This window comes from Diabrotica undecimpunctata, chromosome 7 (assembly GCF_040954645.1).
Source record: "Diabrotica undecimpunctata isolate CICGRU chromosome 7, icDiaUnde3, whole genome shotgun sequence".
Classification (NCBI taxonomy): domain Eukaryota; kingdom Metazoa; phylum Arthropoda; class Insecta; order Coleoptera; family Chrysomelidae; genus Diabrotica; species Diabrotica undecimpunctata.
The window spans coordinates 32,895,864-32,920,551 of NC_092809.1; the positions used below are offsets into that span (position 1 = coordinate 32,895,864).

Consider the following 24,688-nt stretch of genomic DNA (forward strand, 5'->3'; position numbering starts at 1 on the left):
GAAGTATCGGCCGACCGCACAAGAGATGTAGAGGCAATCTTTCATAGAGACAACAACTCGCCAATTGCTTATATGCAGGAAGAAGAAGTAGAAGAAGAATAGCTATTCGTGCTCTTTGGCTGAAAACTCAAACTGTACTAACAAAGAATTTTTTCTCTATTAATAAATTAATCCTTATAAAATATATTATCAAACTGACAATAACAAAGGAAATACCCCGTATTTCTTGAATAGAACCAATGGATAATTAAAAAAATAGAGAAAGAACAAAATAATCGCTATTCACGAGATGTGTATAACAAACACAACAGTGGCATTTAATTTTATTTTATGACACTACCTGTGCCTCAAAATTTCATAAGCGAATAATCCCATTCATGCTCATAATATTCCGCATTCCACCACACTAGTTTGAGGAAAATTTAAGGGATTTCCAATTCAAAATTTATAATATGCTATTATTGTTGATGTTAAGCGGATTTAGCTTGTGCTTTAGAATTTGCAAAACTTGTATAATTTATCACATTGCTGACATGTGTGCTAGCAAATAAATGTGAGATAAATTTTCTGTTTATCTAGATCAATGCAGAACTTAGAGGGTGATTGGATAATGTTTGGTCATCTTATATCATATATTTATTTAATGTATTTTTTAAAACTCTCCAGTTTATTTCGAATTTGCACTAATTTTTAGCAATAATGTTCTAAGATTTCCAGATTTTTCTTAAGTCAAGTTGAAATTTTTCTCATCATATCCAAAAAAAATAAGTGGATGGCGATTGGTTCTACAAGGGAAACTGGAAGGGAAAATAGGGGAGACGACGAACTTACTGGTTGAAAAATTTAAAACAGTGTAGTGGAAAAACAACAATAGAACTCTACGTACACGAAGAAGAAAAAGTCAATAAATTGTATTTCTGTCGGTCTCTTTAAGATATAAAAGTAGAAAAAATTTGGTTTTATTTTATATCTATATATTAAAAGTTTCAGACAACGTAACTTCTAAAATATCTAATTAAAAGTTACTTATATGTACTCATTTGAAGAGGGATTTTCCGGAATATGCTTTGGCTTTGAGTAACGTGTTTGATGATTCTACAGCCCCTGTGATTACCAAACTCCAATACAGCCATGGAAAATAAAACGCAAGTTATTTCCGTAAAAAATCGCAAAAAGTAAAACACCTTGAAACCCAAATTTCCAGCTAAATCGTATTTAGTATCAAAGGGTTTGAGTCGTCCCAATGTTTTTTCCCTTTTGCTTGTTGTGGTTTTTTACGTATACGTTACTGTAGCTTGGGCCTCTTTTAATTAGCCAGAGGATGATATGTGTAAGCACCCTTAGCTGTGTTTATAAAATTATTTTGGTTTTTAATTAGAATCTGTAAAAAGTCAAAAATGTTTTTGTAGTTTTGTAAGAAAACTCTATTTGTAAAAAAATATAGGGATTGTGTGGTATTATATATATATATATATATATATATATATATATATATATATATATATATATATATATATATATATATATTGTTGTGATTTGCTCAAACTGTATGTTTATAATATTTATTTTTTTTAACAAATTATTATGATATCTCAGGGTTGTCTTTGAGGAAAGAAGAATAGACAATAGGAAAATAAAATTACAGCAATTATGACTTACAAAGCAATACACAATTATCAATAAAAATTAATTAAGCTTATATGCAAATCTAAAATTTCTTAATTTTAGTGACTCCCGATAAATTATCATGTATTATAATTCTCAATAAAACCAACAAAAAACGAATAACTCTAATTTAAATTGGTGGTCGTGATTGAAAGTCTCTGTTTCTAAAAATGACGAAACTAACCTTTTGTTCCCAAAATTGATGACTTCACCTCTCTCTCCTTTGATTGTGCCTTGTCCACCTTGCTCGTACCTTTCAGTTTCTCCAGAATACTCCTGCTAAACTCCTCTGCTCCAAATCTTTACTACATGAATAAACTCCTCCTCTCCAGACACAATGATATCTCAACTAATCGACTTGGTCCAGTATAAAACTATACATCTGTTTATTACTTACAGCATGTCAGTTATTTATTCTGTCTGCTACCACAGTTGGAACTCTTTCCACCAAACGCAAATACGACTTTTCACAATCTAGACTTTTTAAAAAACGTGACTAATTAGAACCGTCGTCTCCACAAGAAAAAGCTATAGTATACTCGCACGATATTTAATTCACAATGCCTTCCTCTCTCTTGCAAAACTCTATCCAAAATCCTTCCATCTCCCTCCTCTTTTTCCTTACACCAATCAGAACATATCTCCATCCAAACAAATTTTACTTTCTTCAAAGAAAAAAAGCTAACTTTCTCCTATGCAATAATCCGTCGGTCATCTAATAAACCCAACAACCATAACACAAATCACCATCTTTTGTTATCTCGGTGCAAACTTAAATGAACAGTGGGATCAATCGACGTAAATTAAGGTAAGGATCGAGAAGGCAAGATTAGCTTTCGTCAAAATAAAAAAAATCTTTAATAGCCACGATATAAAATTAGAAATAATAGTTCGTTTACTAAGATGCTACGTATTCTCCGTTCTTTTACATGGCCTTGGTTATGGATCCTAACTAAAGCATCACTAAAGAGACTCGAAGCATTTGAGATATGGTGCTATAGACGCATGTTGAGAGTTTCCTGGATAGACAGAGTTACCAACGAAGAAGTACTACATAGAATGAATAAGGGACGCAAACTAGTCGTAACCATAAAACGTCGCAAAAATAGAATACCTGTGCCATATAATGCGCAATGAACAAAGATATGACCTACTTCGGATCATGCTTCAAGGTAAAGTGCATGGGAAAAGAGGTTTAGGACAAAGAAGAATATCCTGGCTGCATAACCTGCGAAAATGGTTTAACTTAACCACTACCGGACTTTTCAGGGCAGCAGTCAACAAAGTCAGCATAGCCATGTTAGTGTGTCCAACATCCTTAACGGATAGGCACCATAAGAAGATGAAGATATATATATATATATACATATATATATATATATATATATATATATATATATATATATATATATATACATATGTATCTTTATACTTTAAATTCTAATGCTTAAAGTTTTAAACATGTAAAACCATATATTGATGTCACCGCTACTATTTTAGTGTTAAATTCAAGTACAAAAAAGAAGGCACTGAGGATGATCTGAACTAGATTGAAAACGTCACGTTATGCATCTGTAAATTTTGGTCGACACTTTTAAAAAATTTTAAATTAAATGTTTTATACCAAAATACAAATTTGAAGTGTTTTTTAAACTATGGTATACAGCCAACTATTGGGATTTTTATCGGTATGGTACATCCAAATTGGATAAGAAGCATGGTTACTATTTAAACTAATGTTAGAACAAATCACAAGAAGATCAAATATTAGCACAAACAGGACGATTCAACCACAGACTATATACAATAGCAAGGGACAATGTATAGCGTACGCGGATCATGTGGTGATACTAATGAGTTGAATACTTAGAAGTAACCATAACAAACATTGGAAAAGGAGGAAAATAGACACAAGATTAATGAAGGGGAGTAGAACAGTAGGGTTACTAAATTCAATACTGAAAGCAAAAAATGTGTCAAGAACAGCTAAACGGCAAGTATACGAAAGTATACTTATTATCAGTCAAACGTTGGTTATGAACCAGCAGAAAGAAAACACAGTAGTGATCTGAAAAGAAATATCTTCGGAAGGATACAGACGATAAAGGGAGGAATACATACATGTGTATGTGTGTGTAACGGTTAAAATCAAAAGAATATATTAGTGAATATTTTATGGTGTAACAAAAGACAAAATAGATTTTTAAAATATTGAACTATGAACACAAAAAACTGCGAAATATTAGTTATTTATAGATAATTATAATATTTAGAATAGGATTACAAATAAGCTGCATCCACCTGTCTGGACAGAAAGTACGCGTACAAGTTGATGATGATGATGATAGTTCTATATTTTATATTGCTTAAGAGTATGTCTAGGTGGAGATGCACCCACATGAAAAAAATCCTGGCGGTGTAAATGTTATAAATATTTAATTGCAGTTATATTTATTTGCATCGATTATAGCATTAGATGCATTACCATTTTCTTAAGATTGCATATCCAGAAGACCTATTTATAAGTAAACAAAAATAAATGTAGGTAAAAAGAAAATAAAATGTATTTTTATTGAGAAAACTACTTTAGATTTAACGTAAAAGATTTTTTGCTACTAATGTTTCTCATATCATTTTGCGATCAATGTTCACGGTATACCTGTTTTCACGAAATATCTGTCTTATCAAAATTCAATTACCTTTCGCTGCCTTTATCTAAATGTCTTCGCTTAATACATGTATTAAATAAGACGAACTAAATGTCCTGATTTTGGCTTCTCGTTCCGTTCTGCATTAACTTCCAGCCAACGCCGCGATTTCGTCTGCTTATAGGCTATGTATTGAGATGTACGATTACTGACGACCTGTGATTTTTTCACTGGTATTGGTAAATCACAAATATTACATGGATATTTTCTCAAATTGGTATATTTAAGTTAGTATGACATCAAGTTTGTCAATATTTTTTATTACTTTTTTTTATTATTTTTTTATTTTGTCTTATTTATAAACTAAGTCAAAGCTATTAAGATATATATTTTTTTCTTTTTTAAGTTATATCCTCAGTTAAAAAATTAATATTAATTGTGATCATATTTGCAGCCAATTTAAATGTTTTTTTTATGAAAATCCAAAATTACTTCTGCATTTGACATAGGTTTTCCTTTTTTACCTTGAGGAAGCTATGATATCCGTTAGTTCGTGGAGTTGAATTATTGTAATGCTTAATTTTATAACATATAGTTATTTTATTATACTGATATTTAATAAAAAGATGTCCTTTGTTAAAAATCTTTTGATCTGAACAGGCTGTACAGATGATATTCTTGTTATTTTCTATCAGTGTTATGAAAGTTTACAAATGGTATGTGTGTTATCTCATTTTTTATCGGTGTTATCGTTATTTACCTTAGTTCAGCATGTTTTTACTTTCTTCCCCCTTTTGTATTTTTGTTCTGCATTTCTGTCTCATATTTTCTTCTTGTCATAAATGGCAATGACACTGAATTCCTTGTAACTATTAAACAATATTAGGCATTAGATTCTTTTTGTTAGTTTTTTAATTTAAAATGAGCTCTCAAATAAATTAGCCGTTACGCATTATTTTGCCCAGGTACTCAAGTTTTGCGACGTTTTTTGGTTATGACAAATAGTGACCTTTAACTTTTATTTTCCAATTTTCATCTTGCCTTCTTGATCCATATCTTAATTTTCGTGTTTCTATTCTTCGTTCTGGATCCAAATAGCAAAAGTTGGTTATTTGTGATATATGTTGTTCGAACTAATAATTGCCCAGGCGTTATTCTATTTTTATTTATAACCATGTAGTATGTCGTTTTCTTGATGCTAAAATAAAGTCAAAATCTCCTATTTAGTTCTGCTAGACTGAAAACAAGCATCTGCAGACCGTGTACACTCTGTGAAAAACTGACATTGTCATATGTTCGGATACATTTCCGCGGTCCGATGAATGAAAATTACTTAGTTCTCGGGAAGAACCGCGTTGAGAGTTTATTTAATAAATTCTCAACGCGGTTTTTCCCGGGAACTAAGTAATTTTCATATATATATATATATATATATATATATATATATATAAATATATATATATAAATAAATATATATATATATATATATATATATATATATAAATATATATATATAAATAAATATATATATATATATATATATATATATATATATATATATATATATATATATATATATATATATATATATATATATATATAATATTGAAAAGGTGGTTTATCTACTCTTATCAACGATTTGGTTATATTTCGTTACATTTATCTAACATCTTTAGACGAAAGCTACAGTAGTGTTACACAATGATGAAATTGTATAATTTACAAAATAAGATTATACGCCTACATCGAGTGAATCAAATTAATTAAGTATCATCGTATCACGAAGTTTTGCTAGAAGACCTCGTATGAATTGTTAGCTAATTTTAATTTTCACTCTCAACATAGTATGAAAATTTCATAGTATGTTGTGTATTTAATACAATAAACAGGTGTACATTTTCAAAATCAATGTGATATATTACACTTCTGTTTATGAGCCAGTATTTTAAAGTTAGGTTCACGCTGACAGCAGCTAATGCGAATACTGTCCTCAAGGTGAGCGTCTGTCAATATTGATCGATATTTGTTCTTCCTTCAAAAAATTCATTTTTGAAAACAAAGTTTCATAGAGAAATGTGGAGCCAAATATAGTATCAAGGTAAAAGGCCAATTTCTTGCAGTTTTCATATTTCTCTGAAACATGTTTACTCCAAAATTCTTGGGTGGATGCAATTTTATGCATTTGCAACAAAATGTCTTCATGCAAGTTTATAATCTCCATTTGGAGCAAGGGCTTTGAAATGGAGAACAAATTCGCAACAACATCAATTTATTCTCATGGTGGAGGAACTGCAAAAGGCGTTTTAAAGAATGGCTACAACTTTTCTACCTCTGTAAAGTCTTTCAATTTTCTTGCCAATTCCATTTTAAGACTTTCAATGTAATCTAAAAATTTGAAACGTCTATTTCTGATTTGGAATTCTTCTGTGTTCAAGGGTTGTTGGAAAGTTAAAAGTTGTTGCTAATTATATTTAAAATGTATGTGATTGAAATATTAAAATATTTTTGGCGGTTCAGTTCTCGGCCTTCCGCGGTCCGGTTTTGGACCGCGATCCGGCAGTTGCTGACCGTTGCCTTAAGGTGATGATAAGCCTGTCAGTGGTCAGGTTTAGATGTGTCTGTCAGAGAACAATGACAGTTTTCGGTTTTAGGAGAAAAGTTATATTTAAAATATGAAATTAATTTTAAGACCAATTTTAGACAAATTAGTATTATGTTATTGGTTGTTATATATAAAAAATAAACTATTATTAATTGTTTTTATTGTTTTTTTTTATTATTTAGGGTTTAGAAAGATTATTATGGAGAGTCTAATATACTAATTTAAATATTTTTTGTTTCTAGCATTAGCAGGAAGGAATAAATTTCACTTAGATGTTGTATATCTCATTTACAATGGTGTATTATACACAAGTCGCTTTAAGAGAAATGGTGAAAGAAAAATGGTGGATAAACAAGTCATAAAGGATTTTGAATTGAATTGAATAATCTGAAATTTTTAGAACCTATTTTTAATTTGTTTTATCAAATTAACTTAAGTAAAATGTTTATGTTAGGACATGTAGTTGATGTATCTCCCCAAACTCATTGATTTTATATTAAATTTTTTCTTGGAAATAAAATATGTTTCTTTTAACATTAATTTTTAATGTTTAGAAAAAAATTAGTAGATGGCTCATAACGCTATATGCTTTATGCTTTATATTATTCGACAATCATTATATGTTTCCGCATTTTTCGCAATTTATAGATATAATAGAAGAAACCTGATCTTAAGAAAATCATAAGAATGATTATTAACGCGATTTAAAAATCTCGCCCATCTCTATTTCGTATCGCTTTCGTATCTGAACGTAATTCCTAAATCCCCAAATACCCCGAAACAACTGCTCCTGTTTCATAACATTAACGAAAGCAATAGCGCAAGAAAAAAAGACGTTTTAACGAAACAAATTATTTTCAGTGATTGCTGTGGATAAAGTTCTACGAAATATCCGGGAAACGATTTTACGCAAATCCATTTCTAAGAGATTAAAAAAAACAAGACAAATTAAAAGTTTTTGACGAATGTACAACAATGAATTGATTGCTATATTTTAGTTGAGTTTTTATTTTTTAGTAAACTTTAAAATGTTTTATCGTTATTAACCACTCTCCTTTAATCGTTTTTTTTAAAATCTTAATATTTTAAATATTGTGTTTTTTGTTGTGTCCAAAAACTTTCACATTACCGATGTCGTACGAATATATTTATTATTCTGAAGCTATTATCTTATGGGGTCTTAATGCAATTTACTATTTTTGTTGGGAATAAGTCACAATTTTACATTAACATCAAGTTTATTTTACGTTTCGATTTCCACTTCGGAAATCGTTCTAAAAATACAAAACATTAATAAATTAAACAAATTTGGTTTTTTGTTGTTTGAAAAAAATTCTTCTAATAATATAATTTTATCTAACTCATTCATATTCATATTGATAATTCAGATATACATATATTTAGACTTAAACTAGATGACTCTAAAAATATATTGTCAATATTTTTTGAAGTTGAGTTATGATGATGATTTATGAGTTGCGTTTCTGGGACGTATTTTTATTTACGTGACACATCAAGACCAATAAATATTAGAATAAGTGAACATCAATCTTATATCAAAAATAACGAATTTGATAGATCTCAACTATGTAAACACGCATGGGAAAATTAATATAGAGTTCAATTAAGGTTTCACGATTTGCATTTTTCCATCTGTCCCGTCTCGCGTCCTGTCCTGCAGCTATATTCGCTATCCTGTCTCGCGTCCTGTCCCGTGTCCTGCAAAGCTAACTTAAATTATATTTTCTAAATAAGTAAATATATTTTTATAATAACGGTATAAAGAAATTTATTATCTATTTTTTTTCTGAGCATATTTTGATGTTACAAATTGCCTAACAATTAAGCATCAAAATTATATTTTTAGATCAATTTAATAATTACTTTATTTAGCATCTTCTCCTGTACAATGTATTGTGTAAACTGTTTTATTTGTTTGAAGTTTTTCTCGTTTAAATTATTTTAGATACTATACTATATAGCAGGGGTGACCAACTTAATCGGACTTGAGATCTATTTGTCTGCCTTTCTAATTCTTTGCGATCTACCGACTCGGAATTTTTTAGCGATACTGGCGAGCAATCTTTGAATCCAGAATTTTAACGTTAAAAGTGAGCTTGATATTTTGGAGTCGCTCACTATATCTCAGAAAATCAATCATTGATTCTCTTCTTCTTCTTGTTAGGTTGATTTGTCCTCTGTGTTAAGTCGTGATTCTGCCGCGTATATCATTATTGGTCTGATGGCTGTTTTGTAAATTCTGCCTTTCGTTTCTTTCCCGATATATTTATTTCTCCATATTGTTTCATTCAGGCATTCAGATGTACACTGAAGCAAAATTGTAAGAAATGTTGGAAAGTAATATCAGATTCGCAACAAGCTACGGCTAAAGAAAATGTAGATTTACAACAACCTGCGGCTAAAGAAACTGTAGATGAATGTTCCGACATCTGTTGGGAAGATGTACCAGGTGAGATGAAAGATTTTCCATTTCTAAAAGATCAGTCATTCAATACAGTTCTACCAGAAAACACTCCAATCTGTTTTTTTCGTAGTATATTTACTGATGATATTTTAGAATTTATAGTTGATGAAACAAATATTAACGCGGAAAATATTTTTTTACCAGTGCAGACACATAAAAAATCTAAAATTTGTTCATGGAAAAATGTAACGAAGGAAGAATTAGTAATATTTTTTGGAATATTTTTACATATGGGTGTTGTAAGACAAATATGGATGCGCGATTATTACTAAACAAGACCCTTTATTCAATAACGCCAGAATTTCTCTTAGTATGAGTAGAAACAGGTTTTTGCTAATAATGCAAGCACTTCATTTCTCCAGAAATCCCCCACTAGCTAAATCTAGACCTGAAGATAAACTTTACAAAATAAGACCGATAATAAATTTCTTTAACGAAAAAATGGCAGAAATATTTTATCCAGGATGTGAGTTATCTCTAGATGAATCAATGGTTATTTTTTGCGGCAGGCTTATGTTCAAGCAATACGTTAAAAACAATAAACCCAAATATGGGATTAAGTTGTATTTATTAACAAACCGTAGAGGTGTTGCTCAGAAATTTGCTGTATATACTGGTATGTTAGACGATACTGGCTGTAAAGGACATTCTGAAAATTTGTCCTACATTTAATGGATGGATTATTAAATGTTGGCCATCATATTTATATGGACAACTATTACAACAGTTTTCTTTAGCCAGAACTCTAATTAAGAATCAGACTCACTGCACCGGCACTCTTCGGTCTAATAGAACAATGACACCAAAAGCTGTTATTTCAACTTAGCTGAAAAAGGGAGAAACCATTGCGCAATATGCTAAAGGAGTAATGATAGGAAAGTGAAAGGGTAAGAGGGATGTTTTATATATTTCAAATAAATATATAAATATAATGGTGGAAGTAGAAAATAAAAGAAAACAAAAAGTTACTAAACCATTGCCTGTCGCCGAATACAATAAACATACGTCAAGTGAAGATCACCTTGATCAAATGCTTTAATACTACCTTCACTCAAGAAAAATAATAAGATGGCCAAAGAAACTTTTTTTCCATAATATAGATATGATGCTCAATAATATTTTTCACTTATATAATATATATTCTGGATAGAAAATGTCATCATTTGATTTTAGAATGGCAATCATAAATGAACTTTTACCTCCTTATGAGAATTTTAATAAAAAAAAGCATCAACTATCGAACATAGGCTAATAAAAAGGGAAGCGACACCAGGTAAAAACCAACTCGACAGAAAAAGATGTCAAAGCTGTTCCAAAGTAAAAAACGGACGGATACAACATAATTGTGCGAAACTTGTCCTGGAAATCCAGGATATTTTCTAAATTGCAGCATTATAGTTCGCAAATAGAATATAGCAGCCAAAGTTTATTAATATTTAGGTTTGTTTTTGTTACATGTTTTGAAATAAATATTGTTTTACTGTAGAGTATAGGCAACGCTTATAAGCGTTAACGGTACACGGATATGAATGTCGGAACTCAGTGCCACTGCCGCTTATAAGCGTCAGTTTTTTTTTACCTTTTCTTAAATATTTGAAATAGCAATTACATATAAAACATCATTATTAATAATTATTAGCAACAGCCTACCGTTTTTTCTATTTCTTTAATTTGGGACCACGTAAAAGTAAGTTAGAAAATAGCGGCATTCAACCTGTTAATATTGATTGTCGATATTGTTAAAAATAAAGGTTATTATTTTACTTTTCATAAAATTCATATTTTTAACTGCGTATACGACTGAAAAAATAAATTTTTGATTGTATTGTATTTTAGGGCGTAGCTGGAATTAAAAGGATATCCCTAGCCAAACAAGCCATGGTAGAAAATTTGTTCTGGTTGTCTTTCCACCAAGATTAGATGTCCACCTTTCTGTCTTCTTGTTCTTCTGCTAGATAGGGAGAGATATGTACCACATAAAATTTGGGGAGCAGATTTTCCTACAATAAAATATAGAGCTTTAATTATATCACAACTGGAATACGGATATATACAACTCAGCAAATCAAACAGTGCTCAAAACTTTGGATACTTTTCAGGATTTAGCAGTTGACTTACTCTTAGATCATATTGCACCAGTCCTGTTGACAGTCTACTCTGTGAAGCTAGAGAGCTACCCTTAAACCTAAGAAGAAAATACAGAAGATTGCACGATATTTGTCAAAATCAATGGAATATAAGCAACACTTAAGTAATAGAAATAATGTCTTTCACCCTTCCCTGGAATTTCTGGCCTTCAAGCAACATCACCATGTCCTAATATCACATGAATACTTGTCGAAAAGAGAAGAGGAACCAGTGTGTTTTGTTTTGTGAATGTAAAGTGACACTGTAGCACATATTGATTGACTGTCCCATATACTCAGTTGAAAGACTAAGTTACCACCTTCTAAAAACATTAACAGAACTGCTAGGAGAATCTAAATAAATAGCTGACGGTAGAATTCTTAAAACCCATAAACTTTTTTAATAAAATTTAACACGAGAGTTCGGCCCTGATAGCGATCAAATCTACCACGTTATCAGCTGTCCCGAAATATAGTCAATTTAAATGGTAAAAACAAATAATAATTTAATATTTTATAACTCTACTACAAATTTAAGTGCATTAGTTAGTGCTGACAATATTATCTCAAGCGAGTAGCACTTCTTTTCGTATTATTTTTATAACAAGAATAAAATAACCTTTAAATATTACCTACGTAAACAGATAACAAAAATTCCAGTTGGTCTTGATCAGTTTTTTGGACCGGCCACAGGACCGGCTTAACTTCTGATCAAGAAAATTAATCAAATGACTTCATACAACAATAATACTACACACAACTCCACTAAACACAGTTACTCAGATGTCGTAAATTATTTTAAACATCCAACAAAACAACAAGCAATAGTCATTTCCAACACTGAAGGTACAAAAATCCATGATTATGTCGTAGCTGTTGGATCACTAGTGTATCCAGTGAATGTACTTTGTTCCTCCAGAATTGCTAACAATAGGATATGCATATACCTCTCTTCAAAAAACACTGTTGATGCTCTTCTTCATTCTTATTAATATATCGAAATAAATGGATGTCAAGTCGAAGTAAGAAGATTAATTTTTCCAGCCCAGAGACTTCTAATATCTAATGCATGTCCTACAATCCCGAACAAAATAATTGAACAAGAATTACAAAAACTTGGTATTCACACTGTATCCAAAATGACTTTTCTTCGAGTAGGTATATCTGAAAGTGAGTAGTCATGTTCAAGGCAATCATTCATTACACCCCTGGAAAATATGTCTATTCCTGACTCTTTTACCATAAGTCATGATAATACTTCATACCGGATATTTTCTTCATAGACGGATTCAGTTGCTCCAAATGTAAAACCATTGGTCATCAAGAATCAGAATGCGCTAACAATTCAAACCAAACTAATTCAACTACCCTCTTAGATTCAACCCAAACCACATCATCATTATCTAAACCTTATGAACCTAATGACACCCCTTCAACTCCCCTCTCAGATTCAACTCAAACCACATCGTCATTATCTAAACCTAATGAACCTAATGATAAAATATATCAATCTACGGAAGCCGACCTCATCCAAAACATATCTAAAGCTAATCCAAACACTTCGTCTTCTTCTTCTAAAACAACATCACCAGCTGTAAATAACACTGAAAATACTACGGAAATCGACCTCATCCAAAACATGTCTAAAGATAATCCAAACACTTCGTCTTCTTCTTCCAAAACAACAGCATCAGCTGTAAATAACAATGAAAATACTACGACACCCGAAACACCAATAACTTTAAATAATGCTGTCAATTCTAAACAGCTAAAAAGACATATCATCTTCTGAAATTAACGAAGACAACCCAAAAATCGACTTTACCGACTTATCCGTTTTTAATACCCCTAAACAATATAAACCAAAAAAGAAACACAAAACCTCTTCCAAAACCCCCCGCGAAGATGTCATTCACTCCCTAGAATCCATCAAAGACAAAATCAAAAATAGATCACCTTCTTTTATACTCAATTTTAATGAAATATGTGATTTTATGGAAAATGTTTTAAACTCTCATAACCCTGAATTAACTTCTAAAGATTACTTCAATGAACCAGAGGAATTAATTCAGATCCTAAATTTTGTTTATTGTTATACACAAAATTCTAGATTAAGAAATAATATCACCCGATTGAAGAAAAAAATAAACCCTAACCCTTCTTCAGCTGACGAAACTGAAGAATCATCACTAGTTGAAGAATAATCAAGGCATGACTAATTCTCCCTAAACTATATAGGGAAAATATCAGCACAGAAACAACATCCAGTATTCTCCCAAATTTGCCATCCCAGTATTGGTTCTACAAAACTAACTAAAAATAGTACTCCCCTTATAGAACGAATAAAATCTTCTAACTTTGATATGGATAAGCTGAATCGATCTTGACAAGTCAGTGTAAATTTTCCTCCATGGACAATCCAACCATTTACCATTGACTTAAGCCTCACAAAATACCCCAAATCAACTACAAATCCGATTTTCATTAAACACTTGTACTTCGAAGTGATATCTCATTATCCTAATTATCTCCAAATTTTTCAGTGATGCCTCTAAAGTTCATGACGGACACGCTGCCATTTTGGTAGCCTTAATTTTCTTCAAAACGCGTAGTGAGAATAAATGTGTCATCATCACTGACTGATTAAATGCTCTATTAGGTGTAAAACAAATATACCCTACAAATCCAATATTTCGGGCTATAAAAAATTAGATAAATATAATTCAATCAACTCGAAAACAAGAAGCATTTATCTGGGTACCGTCGAATGTGGGAATAACTGGAAATAAGAGAATAGACAACCTAGCAAACACAAGTCAAATAAACTCACAATACACAACCAAATCAAGAAATTACCCATACTCCGATCTCAAAAACCTAATTAAAGACCACTGTATGAACATAAGGCAAGACTACTGGAAAGATTCAGGAACCAAACTATATGAGATTTATCCCCTTGTGAAGACCATCTTGAATAATCCATCCAATAGAAGCGACCAAGTAATAACTAACCGACTAAGAATTGGACACACTGCACTGACCCATAAATTCTTCTCCAACCAAACCTTCTTCTCCAACCCAAGAATCTTCTCCAACCTGCAGAAACTGTTCTCTCCCATTGACGGTGATGCATATTCTGATTGACTGCCAGAACCACGAAGAAACAAGAAGAAAATATGGAATCTCAGATGACATCAAAACCACTAACCATAAACACTGACCATGTAATAAATTATTTAAAAGATTTACGTTTATATACATCTATTTAATGTAAATAAAATGAACTCTTGTGTACGTTACACCACTAATAACCCTGCGTGGTTGATGTGGAATATATGTTTTTTCTAAATAAAAACAAAATTTAACACAATACATCAATAATTAAAATATATAAAATATTTTAGCCTTATCTGTACTTGATGTTTTGTATATGTTTATGTGTGTTGTATTTTTCTTCGTCACTTTGTGTAATTTGTTATTAACCCCCAAGTGTTTAAAGAAAATTAATAAAAAAAATTCAGAGTTTTTTCTGTATATCTCTAATTGTTTACAATGTTTATATATAACTTATTTATAGTTCTACATAAAGAAATACAAATTATAAATCGAAACAATTCAACGGACTATTCATATACTTTTAAAGTCAAAGTTTTATAGTTCACATACCCCGTTCTGTAAACTGTAGGCCGAACGTTAATTCTTTAAGTACAAATTTGTTTTGTGCAAACCAGAAGATGTTAACCGGAAAGTTTGAAGGTCGGAAGTATCAGCAAGATCTTGATTGCTAATACTTAGTCCGTAAATAGCGGATGTAACTCGTCAAGTATGCTCGGAACGTGGCTGTTGTAAGCAAGAACTTCTCACCTACATCGACTCCATTTGCACGACGTATTGATCTCAAAACGTAAACGGAGGCTTTTTATACAGGCTGGGAATTGCACGTTTCTCAAGTAATTTGTAGACACCAAGAAGTCGACATCTTTATTTAAAAAATCCAAATTTAACCTATAATAAATTAAAACTTCTTATTTTTATTATTCTATATTTGCTAATTTTAAACATATTTTGTTTAACATTTAAATTAACTTCTGGAAATTCTACGTACATATCAAAAGGCTTCTGAATTTAACCATTTATAATCGTTGCTGTAGAAGCAAGATAAATTAAACGTAACATGAGACATTCCGGTATCAACCATAGTTTGAAATATAGTTAAATCCCTTTAAAACTTTAACTACCCTCTCAAAGGCACGTAATTGTCGTTCATATTCACGAAGGTAATTTTCCTAAATAAATCATTTCATTGAAGTTCTTCGTATTATACGCTTCACGCTGCTGCTTAATGCGGAAAGTAGACTGCGTTTTATAAATTACGTTATAATAAGGAGTCATTGTTGTAAAAGGCACTACAACTAAAGATGGTAATTAAGATAAAATTTATTACATATAATAGTAATTTGTGTATTATTACACAATTTGTTCATAATTAAAACTAATAAAAATAAATTACATATATTTATTTAACGAAAGCAAATTTTGATAACGGTATTGGTGGTACTTTTATAAAATTGATCGGAGAGGAACTAAATAAAACACATTGATCAATACAACTTATACCTCAATTTAGGCTTTAACTCAATAAACTAACAAAAACTTTGTTCGTCATCTGTTGTTCCCTCCATCTGCTGATCCTTAGAATCTTAAAATCTTCTTCCATATCATCAATCCATCTTCTACGCGGTCATCCTCTACTTTTTCTGCCCTCTGGGTTTGAGAATATTAATCTCTTCGTGTACTTATTATCTGACATACTTAGCAATGTGTCCAACCCGTCTTAGTCTCTGCACCTAAATAAGTTTCAAGATATATGGATTTGTGTATAAATGGTATAATTCAAAGTTATATTTTCGACACCTTAGACCTTTTTTAATGATGGCCCTAAAAATCTTTCGAAGTATTTTTCTGTCAAAGATACCAAAGATATTGTAGCGATTACACTTAGTCTTTATTTATTTAAATTATATACAATCTTACACTAATTTATTTTCACTAACACTATGCTAATTAATATAATTTATTTACATTTCTTTCCGACTACACGCGCTTTACAATTCAAACCAAAGACTCCAAAGATTAAATCTTTTTGACTAACTTAAAAATCTAAATTGTCTGTATTTATATAATATCCATCGTTCCGAAACTTAATCGAAGGCGGCCGGTCCAGAGATTTCTGCAGACAATCTCGCATTGACATTGCTTGCATCTATCGAGAGTTTCCCCTTCTGACACTGGGTACCCTAATATTGGTGATGTAATTGAATGTATCTTCAAGGTCTCAAAGGCAGTTTGGCAGTCTCCATCCTAGCAGTACTCTTTTGCTACCCCTGTAAGTTGCGTTAACGGTTTAAAAATATCTGCAAACTTCTTAATAAACCTTCGATAGTAAGTATATACCCCATATGACCTAGATAATTGACTACTTTAAAATATCTGGCACTTCTTGCGGTATAACATCAATTGGGCAGCTTTAAGTCGATTATAAACGTTTTCTGAATTTTGAAGAAGATCCCCCAAGACATCTAAATAATCGTCGTCTAAATAATCCAGGCCTGTTTTCCACGATAACCCTCTAAAACACATTTTTCATAAGATCTTCAAATGTCACAGGAGCATTATAGAGTCCAAATGGCGTAACTTTGAATTACCACAATCCAGATCCTGTGGTGAGGGCTGTCTTCTCTTTATCTCCTGGGTCCATTTCTACCTGCCAGTATTCAGACTCTAAATCCAAAGGTAAAGCAATTTACTTCCAACCAATGTATCCAACATGTCATCGATCCGAGACAGAGGATAACTATGCTACTTGGTAACATTGTTTAACAAATGGTAGTCCACTTAAAACCTCGTCGTTCCGTCTTTCTTCTTGACCAGGACCACCAGGGAAATTCATGGGCTGGTAGAAGGTTTTATCTCCCGGTCTTTCTTTATCTTCTGAACAATCGTTTCAGCTTTCTCTCTCTTTGCCTGTGGTAATTGTCGAGGTGTTTGACAAATTGGCTTAGCATCACCAGCATTAATTTTATGTTTAACAACGGTAATTCTTCCCGTCTTTTCTTCTTTTGCTACGAAAATGTCACGATAAGGTCGAAAATATTCCCTTAATTTCTTTTTCTACACCTGATTTAGCCGATTGACTATCCAGCCATGAGGATGACTAGCCAGCAACTCAAACCATTTAGTCAAATTTGTCGTTGGAATTATCGGATGTTGTTTGACGGATTACGGACATCACAGGTACACAAGTTTCCACTTTTGTCTCTTTCTTGATGGTCACTGGGTAGTCATTGACATTGATAAGTCATGGCTTTAAGGCTCCATCATAACAGGTTTTTGTTCTTCCACAATTTCCGGCAGCCGCGCTACCATGATCGTTTTACTTCTTGAAGGCACAATAGTATCTTATTTAACGACTGATTGCACATTGCACACTGCTGTCATCATGTGGATGAAGAAATTTACATATAACCGCGTTTTAGCAGTGGGTGTACCGGGCCGAATAGGAGAGGGAAACGTTATTATATATTTATGTGAAAACGAGAGTTGAAAATATGGCGGCTTGGATAGAAAATCTCACCGTGTTGGAATTATTACTTGATGAAGAGGAATAGCAGGAGCAGAAAAAGCGGAAACAAAGAAGATGGAGTGTGGCATCCTATATGGAAAAAAAGACAGACCGAAGGAGAATTTAAAATACAGAAAATTATTAGACGATAAAACAAAACTTCACGAATATTTTAGAATGTCTCAGTACTCTTTTTTTGTTTTTTTTTTTCTTTAGTACATACATAAAAAACTATAACATACTAACCGCACAACATCTTCTGCTTGTTTGTTTACCAGCACTCGCGTTCACAAAATACTTGAATCGTGTTCATACAAGTCGGTGCGGTCCGTGCCATTTCCGTGCATCGTCAGTGCCGAAAACAAAAATATCGTTTGGAATTAATTTTAGGCCGGGCACGGACGGATCCCGTCCGGGAAACGCCAATGTATAAATACACTCATATGAGTACATTACTGTTTTTTTTTGCCGGGCTTTGTCATAACACGGAACAGACACGGCGCGGATATACATAAATCGACGTTAATGGTCCTGGTCGCTCCATTATCCACAAACAATATATGCTTTCTACCATTTATTTCTCCATCTACATATATTCTATCTTCAAGACATTTCAAAAAAACTATTAGTATAAGAGTGTTTTTGGTTCTGAGTGGAAGCTGCCCCCTTAAGGCCGACCCGTTCTAGTTTTCCTGCTGGTGAGTTTCTTGATTTGTATCGTACCTAGGCACAACTCCAGCACTTCATGGTCTTCTTTTTACACTGAACTGACTTTAGAATCTAAATTTTCTGTATTTATATAATATCCGTCGTTCTGGAACTTATTCAAAGCCGGCCCATGTTTCCAGAGATTTCTGAAGATAAGATAGCGCTTTATTTCATTTATTTTTAAGTCAGGACCGGCTAGTTTTGGAATAAAGTCCATGTTTTAGCCCCATATATTAAAATTGGTCTTGTTAAGGTCTGGTAAATGTTAAACTTAATTTTTACTTACTAAAACGTACAGTTGTTAATTTGGATCCATATTGAACATTTACTAATTAACGTGTAGTTAGTTTTTATCTCATTTACAAGAAGTCCCACTTCATTTGCTGCGTTCATAAACTTTGTAAAACACTGAACTAAGTCTCTTATACTTTTACTCACTATAACGATATCATCAGCGAATGCAAGGATTTGTGCCGCTCTATTAAAGATAGATCCGTTCAATATAAGATTTATCAGCCGGACTGATTCAGGACGTACTTTTTCTTCCAAGGCAATATTAAAGAGGTGGCACCCTAGAACATCTCTCTGTCTCAGACCATTATTAATATTAAAGAACATAGAGTTTTCTCCTTGAATTTTATTGTACAAGGTATTAAGTTAAATGGGATCCCAAAGTCTATTATTGCATTATAAAGTGCAATTGTTTTAACACTGTCCTAGGCTGATTTGAAGTAAACGAATAGAAGATGTATAACTATATTATAATGCTAGTGCTAAAATTTACGTAAGTGTGTGTATTTGGTATATAGTTGACTTTCTGGCATTCAATCCGCATTGATAATGTCCAATAACATCCTTTTTAAAGAGTTTAAGTTTGTCAAAAAAATATGTTGTCGAATATTTTATATACATATAGTAACAAAGTAATGGCTCTATAGTTCTTGCAATCAAGATCACCAACTTTTTTATGCAGCGGGAATATTATTCTATTTAGCCACTTCTCTGGTATTAATTTGTTCTGCAATATAAGTACTACAGTTTTTAAATTACGGCCAAAAGGTGGTCACCACCTTCCTTATACATTTCAGAGCATATTTCGTCGATTCCTAGGGCTTTATTATTTTTAAGTGTTTGGATGGCCTTTAACATTTCTTATCTTATTGGTGATTTAATGTGTAGGTGCTGATATATGTTTAATGGGTTTTCCGTATTGTCGTCATTTTCAACATAATTAAAATTGAGGTGATGGCTGAAATGTTGTGGCCCTCTATTAAAAACTGAGTTTAACATGTAGAAATTTACCATTACCTCTACAACTTTTTATTTATGATTTATATTCTCAAACGCTGCTTTTAGTGATTTATAGTATTTTCTAGTTTAATTTTTATTAAATATACTTCTTCTGAGGCATTTACGCTCTTTCTTTTTATCTTCGCGTGCAACCTGCTTTAAGAGTTTTTTGATATTATCGTTTTTGTTATTTGTTGCCATCTATCTCTCATTACCTACCCACTAACTCTTTTTTTTCTGCTCTACTTTCACTCAACATTTCGATCTTTTAGTTTGTGAATATTTATTTTTTCTTTGCTGTAAACTGTAACTCAACCAAATAGTGATCACTATTTTTGTTTGCTCCTTTGAAAGACATAACATCTTTAAAAAGTTCGAACAGTGTCCTGCATAAATGACTATAAATATGATCTATTTGGTTAATCCATTCCAAGGAGATTTCCAAGTTCCCTTATGTATGTCTTCGTAGGAAAATCGTGTCGCGCCTATTACCATATTCTTGATCAAAGTTTAACAAAAACAATGATGGCAAATAAAAACTTTTTATCTGCTTTAAATGCTACATCTCCTTACTATACATTATAAGATACAGGATGTTACATCTGTCGTGCCTAAATATGTGAATTACAATAAGGTATTTTCCGTTATTGTATGATTTATATGAGTGCTCAATCTTTATTCGCACGCCTTTAAAACCTTTTAATTTCTAAGCTTGGTCCATGAAAATTTTAATATTAAACTAGATACGATTTAATATTAATTAATTATTAAAGTTAACTTTATTTAAAAAAAACTAAGATATTACAATTAGCTATCCCATAAAACTTATAATTTCATTTATTTATAATGTATTAATTTGTCAATAAAGCAAATTTTTGTATATTATTGAAAAATGTTTATTTTACTTAGAATAATTTAACAAAAACTACCTTACTTCACTGGCTGTGTATTTCCTTTTAAGTTATTAAGAAAGTTTGTTACCTTCGAATTGGATAAATTGGATACAAATCAAACACACTGTCCCACACAAACTGCAAATGACCCAGAAGGACCCATGGACACACCAAATGGACAAATCTTTGTGAGGTAAAACATTGAATTTGGCTTCAGATTATCCTGGACGATAACAAAATGTATTCTTTAAAACCAGCTACTTAATTTTCACTTAAAACCATGTGGGCCTCTTAAAACGTTGGAAACGCTGTTTTTCAAGTTGCTCGCATGGGATATAGAATACAACAACTCGGTAATTAACTAACTCGCTAAACAAAGACTGCCAAATAGCATTTTGAGATGATTAAGTTCACCTCTTTACTCATGAAATTAAGCAAAAAAACTGCCAGTTTTGAAAACCATATGCCGAGATCTTAGCTGCTTCCAAGTCAATATGCCTCTTCTAACTGCCACTACACTTTACACCATTTTCCGATGATAAATAAGGAATAAAGAATAACGAATAACGAGTTTTAAGCAAATCCGGACTAAACAAAGAAACCGACTGCTTTGGCAGCGGTTCATTGAGGAGTGATATCATCTTTAAAAATCGTTCGCTTTCCCGCATACATGTACCCACCAACCCAAGTGGAAAAGTTCATATTTATTTGACGCGCAATATCCAAACGGAATCAATATCAAACGAAATACCAATTATAATTATTATAAACAGACTAAAAATGTTTATATTACCAATATAGGAGATGCAAAAGGATTGAGAATAATTTCGGTGTAATGTAATGTAATAAATAAATAATCGGTGTTTTATTATATACGAGGTGAAATGAAATGCTACAACATCTTATCAGTCATATTTGGAGAGTGACTGAGTCATATTTAGAGAGTGAAGATATTTAGAGAGACTTATATCACAGTTATTAAATATTTTTTTTATTTTAATAAAAATGAAGCTGGCAATTTCAATACATCTCCGAATTTCAATACATCTTCAAATTTTAATGTTTTGGTCATCCGTTCCATTTACCACAGCTCCATGATAGCTATCTGTAGGTTTTTGATTTTTTTGAATTTGTTGTTTACTAATCTGTTTACTTTCTGTGCTGTTCTACGGAATGGAGTCATGGATGTTGAAAAAGATTGATACCAAAAAATTAGAGGCATTTGAACTGTGGATATATCGCAGAATCCTGAGAATATTATGGACCGAGAGAGTCACAAATGTCGAGGTCTTGAGAAGAATGAATAAAGAAAGGGAAGTCATATTTACGATCAAAAAACGAAAACTGCAATACTTGGGACACATTACAAGAGGCGAAAGATACGAACTGCTTCGAATAATTATGCAAGGGAAAATAGCAGGAAAAAGGTCCATAGGAAGAAGACGAAACTCCTGGCTAAATAATCTACGGGAATGGTATAGCTGTAGCAGCAACGAATTGTTTCGGTCAGCAGTTTCGAAAATACGTATAGCCCTGATGATCGCCAACCTTCGGAACGAAGATGGCACTTGAAGAAGAAGAATCTGTTTATAATTTATGCATTCTTCTTTGTAATTAACATCATTTTAAATTCTTTTCTATTTATATCAAGACCGTATTTGTTCAACTTCTTTCACTACTTTTTTTACCAGAATTTGTAGTTTTTGTTAACTCCCCACACTGAGCAATCTATCGTCACCATATCGAACGTTTACAATTCATTCTTCCATTGATTTTTCTTGTGTCCTATGCCAAAAATACATAACCTGTTACAAATTAGCTATTTTTCGAGTATTTACAAATTTTCTGATAGTACAGAATGTTTCTTACAGATTTCTTGTAAAATGTCTTTGATTTTCCTGAAGACAGATCCTACATGCTCATTATTTTGTACAATGTTCTTTGAATTGAACTTAATTTGTTTATAGTGGAAATATTGTAATGTAAAATTTTAATTTTTTTAATTTAATTGTATATTTACTGATTATTTTTTACCAAAAAACAACCTTTTTTATAAAGTGATTGTAAAAAAGCTATAATTATTTCAATAGACTTAAATGTATTCATTTTATACTGTAATATTAAATATATACCACCTACAAAACCTTTTTCAAATGGCTAGCATCAAAAAGTAAAATCCATATCGTGGGAAGCAACTCACTTTATTTATTGCCTCGTTTTGTTTCAGTTATGTTACGGGGCAAGTTCACCAGCGCTATCGGATAGAAATCGTTTTCCAACATTGTTTCGCACTCATCCCTCCGCTACTGTACACAATCCCACGAGGATTAAGTTGATGAAGAAGTTTAACTGGTCCAGAATATCCATCTTGCAACAGGCCGAAGAAGTTTTTATATCTACTGTTGAGGATCTCGAGAAGAGGTGCATGGAAGCTGGTAAGTCTATAATTTGATTTTATTAAATTGCCGAATATTTAAGTATTTAATAATTATTTATTGATTACACGTTTATGCAATAAACTTACCCAAACGGATAAATATCAAAATATTTTTAGTTATATTTAAACAAATGTTTTATTTGTATTTCTTTTCTATAACTAGAGCGACAACAATAATTTGACAAAGACGTCTATAATCACTACAAATGTTCAACAGACACGATAATCGTGAGAACTGGACATCAGTAGCACTTAACAAGACGAAGGGATTTTAATAATTTATTTTATTGAGTAAAGCGTTTGTTAGTAGTAGTAAGATTTAATAAATATGGTTTATTAGCCCTTTATCAAATGACAAAATTTTTTGTAACTTAAAAAAACACAATAAAACTGATATTTCCTTTGTATTTATCAAAAAGCTTAACAAAAACTATATGCTTCAAATGTATATATTTGTTTTTGTCTTAATTAAGAACAAGAACTATGCAATTTAGTTTACGTAGACTGATTAAAAATTTTATCTATTATCTTAAAACACAAAAAATACTTAACCTAGGTTAATTATTGAAACAAATTGTTTTAAAATTAGAGGCCATGTCGCAACCGCCACAAAAAATACATTAGGAGATAACAATAGTGGTTAATGGTTCTAACACTATCAGTAGTCATCGAAAACTTATAAAGAGCCGGGCAATATTTGTAGGATGATAAAGTCGTTTATCAAAACTTTTTAAAAACTCCGATGTTCAAAAATTTTCGTAAGAAACTTTTTATTTTATTTTAAACGCCAAAACTTTATAGATATTTTGTGTTCATTACAGTTCATCATTAACAGTTTTGTTTACTAATTATTGATGGGGTTGATCACTATTGGTCTTAAACTGAAAATATGAAAATATGTCTTTGCATTCGCAGACATTCTCGCTATGCTTCTGTTGGTACGGGACAGGGAGGAACCCTTGCTTCGGATTACGCGCGCTTGTGTCCTCGTGTTGAAGATTTAATGAGCAAGTATGATCTTTATCTCGCGGAAGATAAGACGGAGACTGTAGTATTCAGAGGTTACAGAAAGAGAGACAGTGTTGTATTTGAGTGCGCGGAAACGAGACTAATGATCACGTAGTACGTCAAGTATACCTGAGAGTTAATGTCTACCAGGGTGTAAGTTGGAGGGACATTTAAGGGTGGTGAACCGCAGAGTTATTCAAAGGA

The 24,688-nt window shown here is 31.8% G+C and overlaps 1 protein-coding gene across 1 annotated transcript in view; it reads left to right on the forward strand.

Moving 5' to 3' along the window:
• The window catches only part of GABA-B-R1 (gamma-aminobutyric acid type B receptor subunit 1), an 881,512-nt gene that overhangs the window by 477,612 nt on the left and 379,212 nt on the right, over nucleotides 1–24,688 (forward strand). Inside the window, exon 4 of the mRNA XM_072537020.1 lies at nucleotides 23,267–23,474. Within this exon, the coding sequence (XP_072393121.1) occupies nucleotides 23,267–23,474 (208 nt within the window). The remainder of the gene's footprint in view (nucleotides 1–23,266; nucleotides 23,475–24,688) is intronic.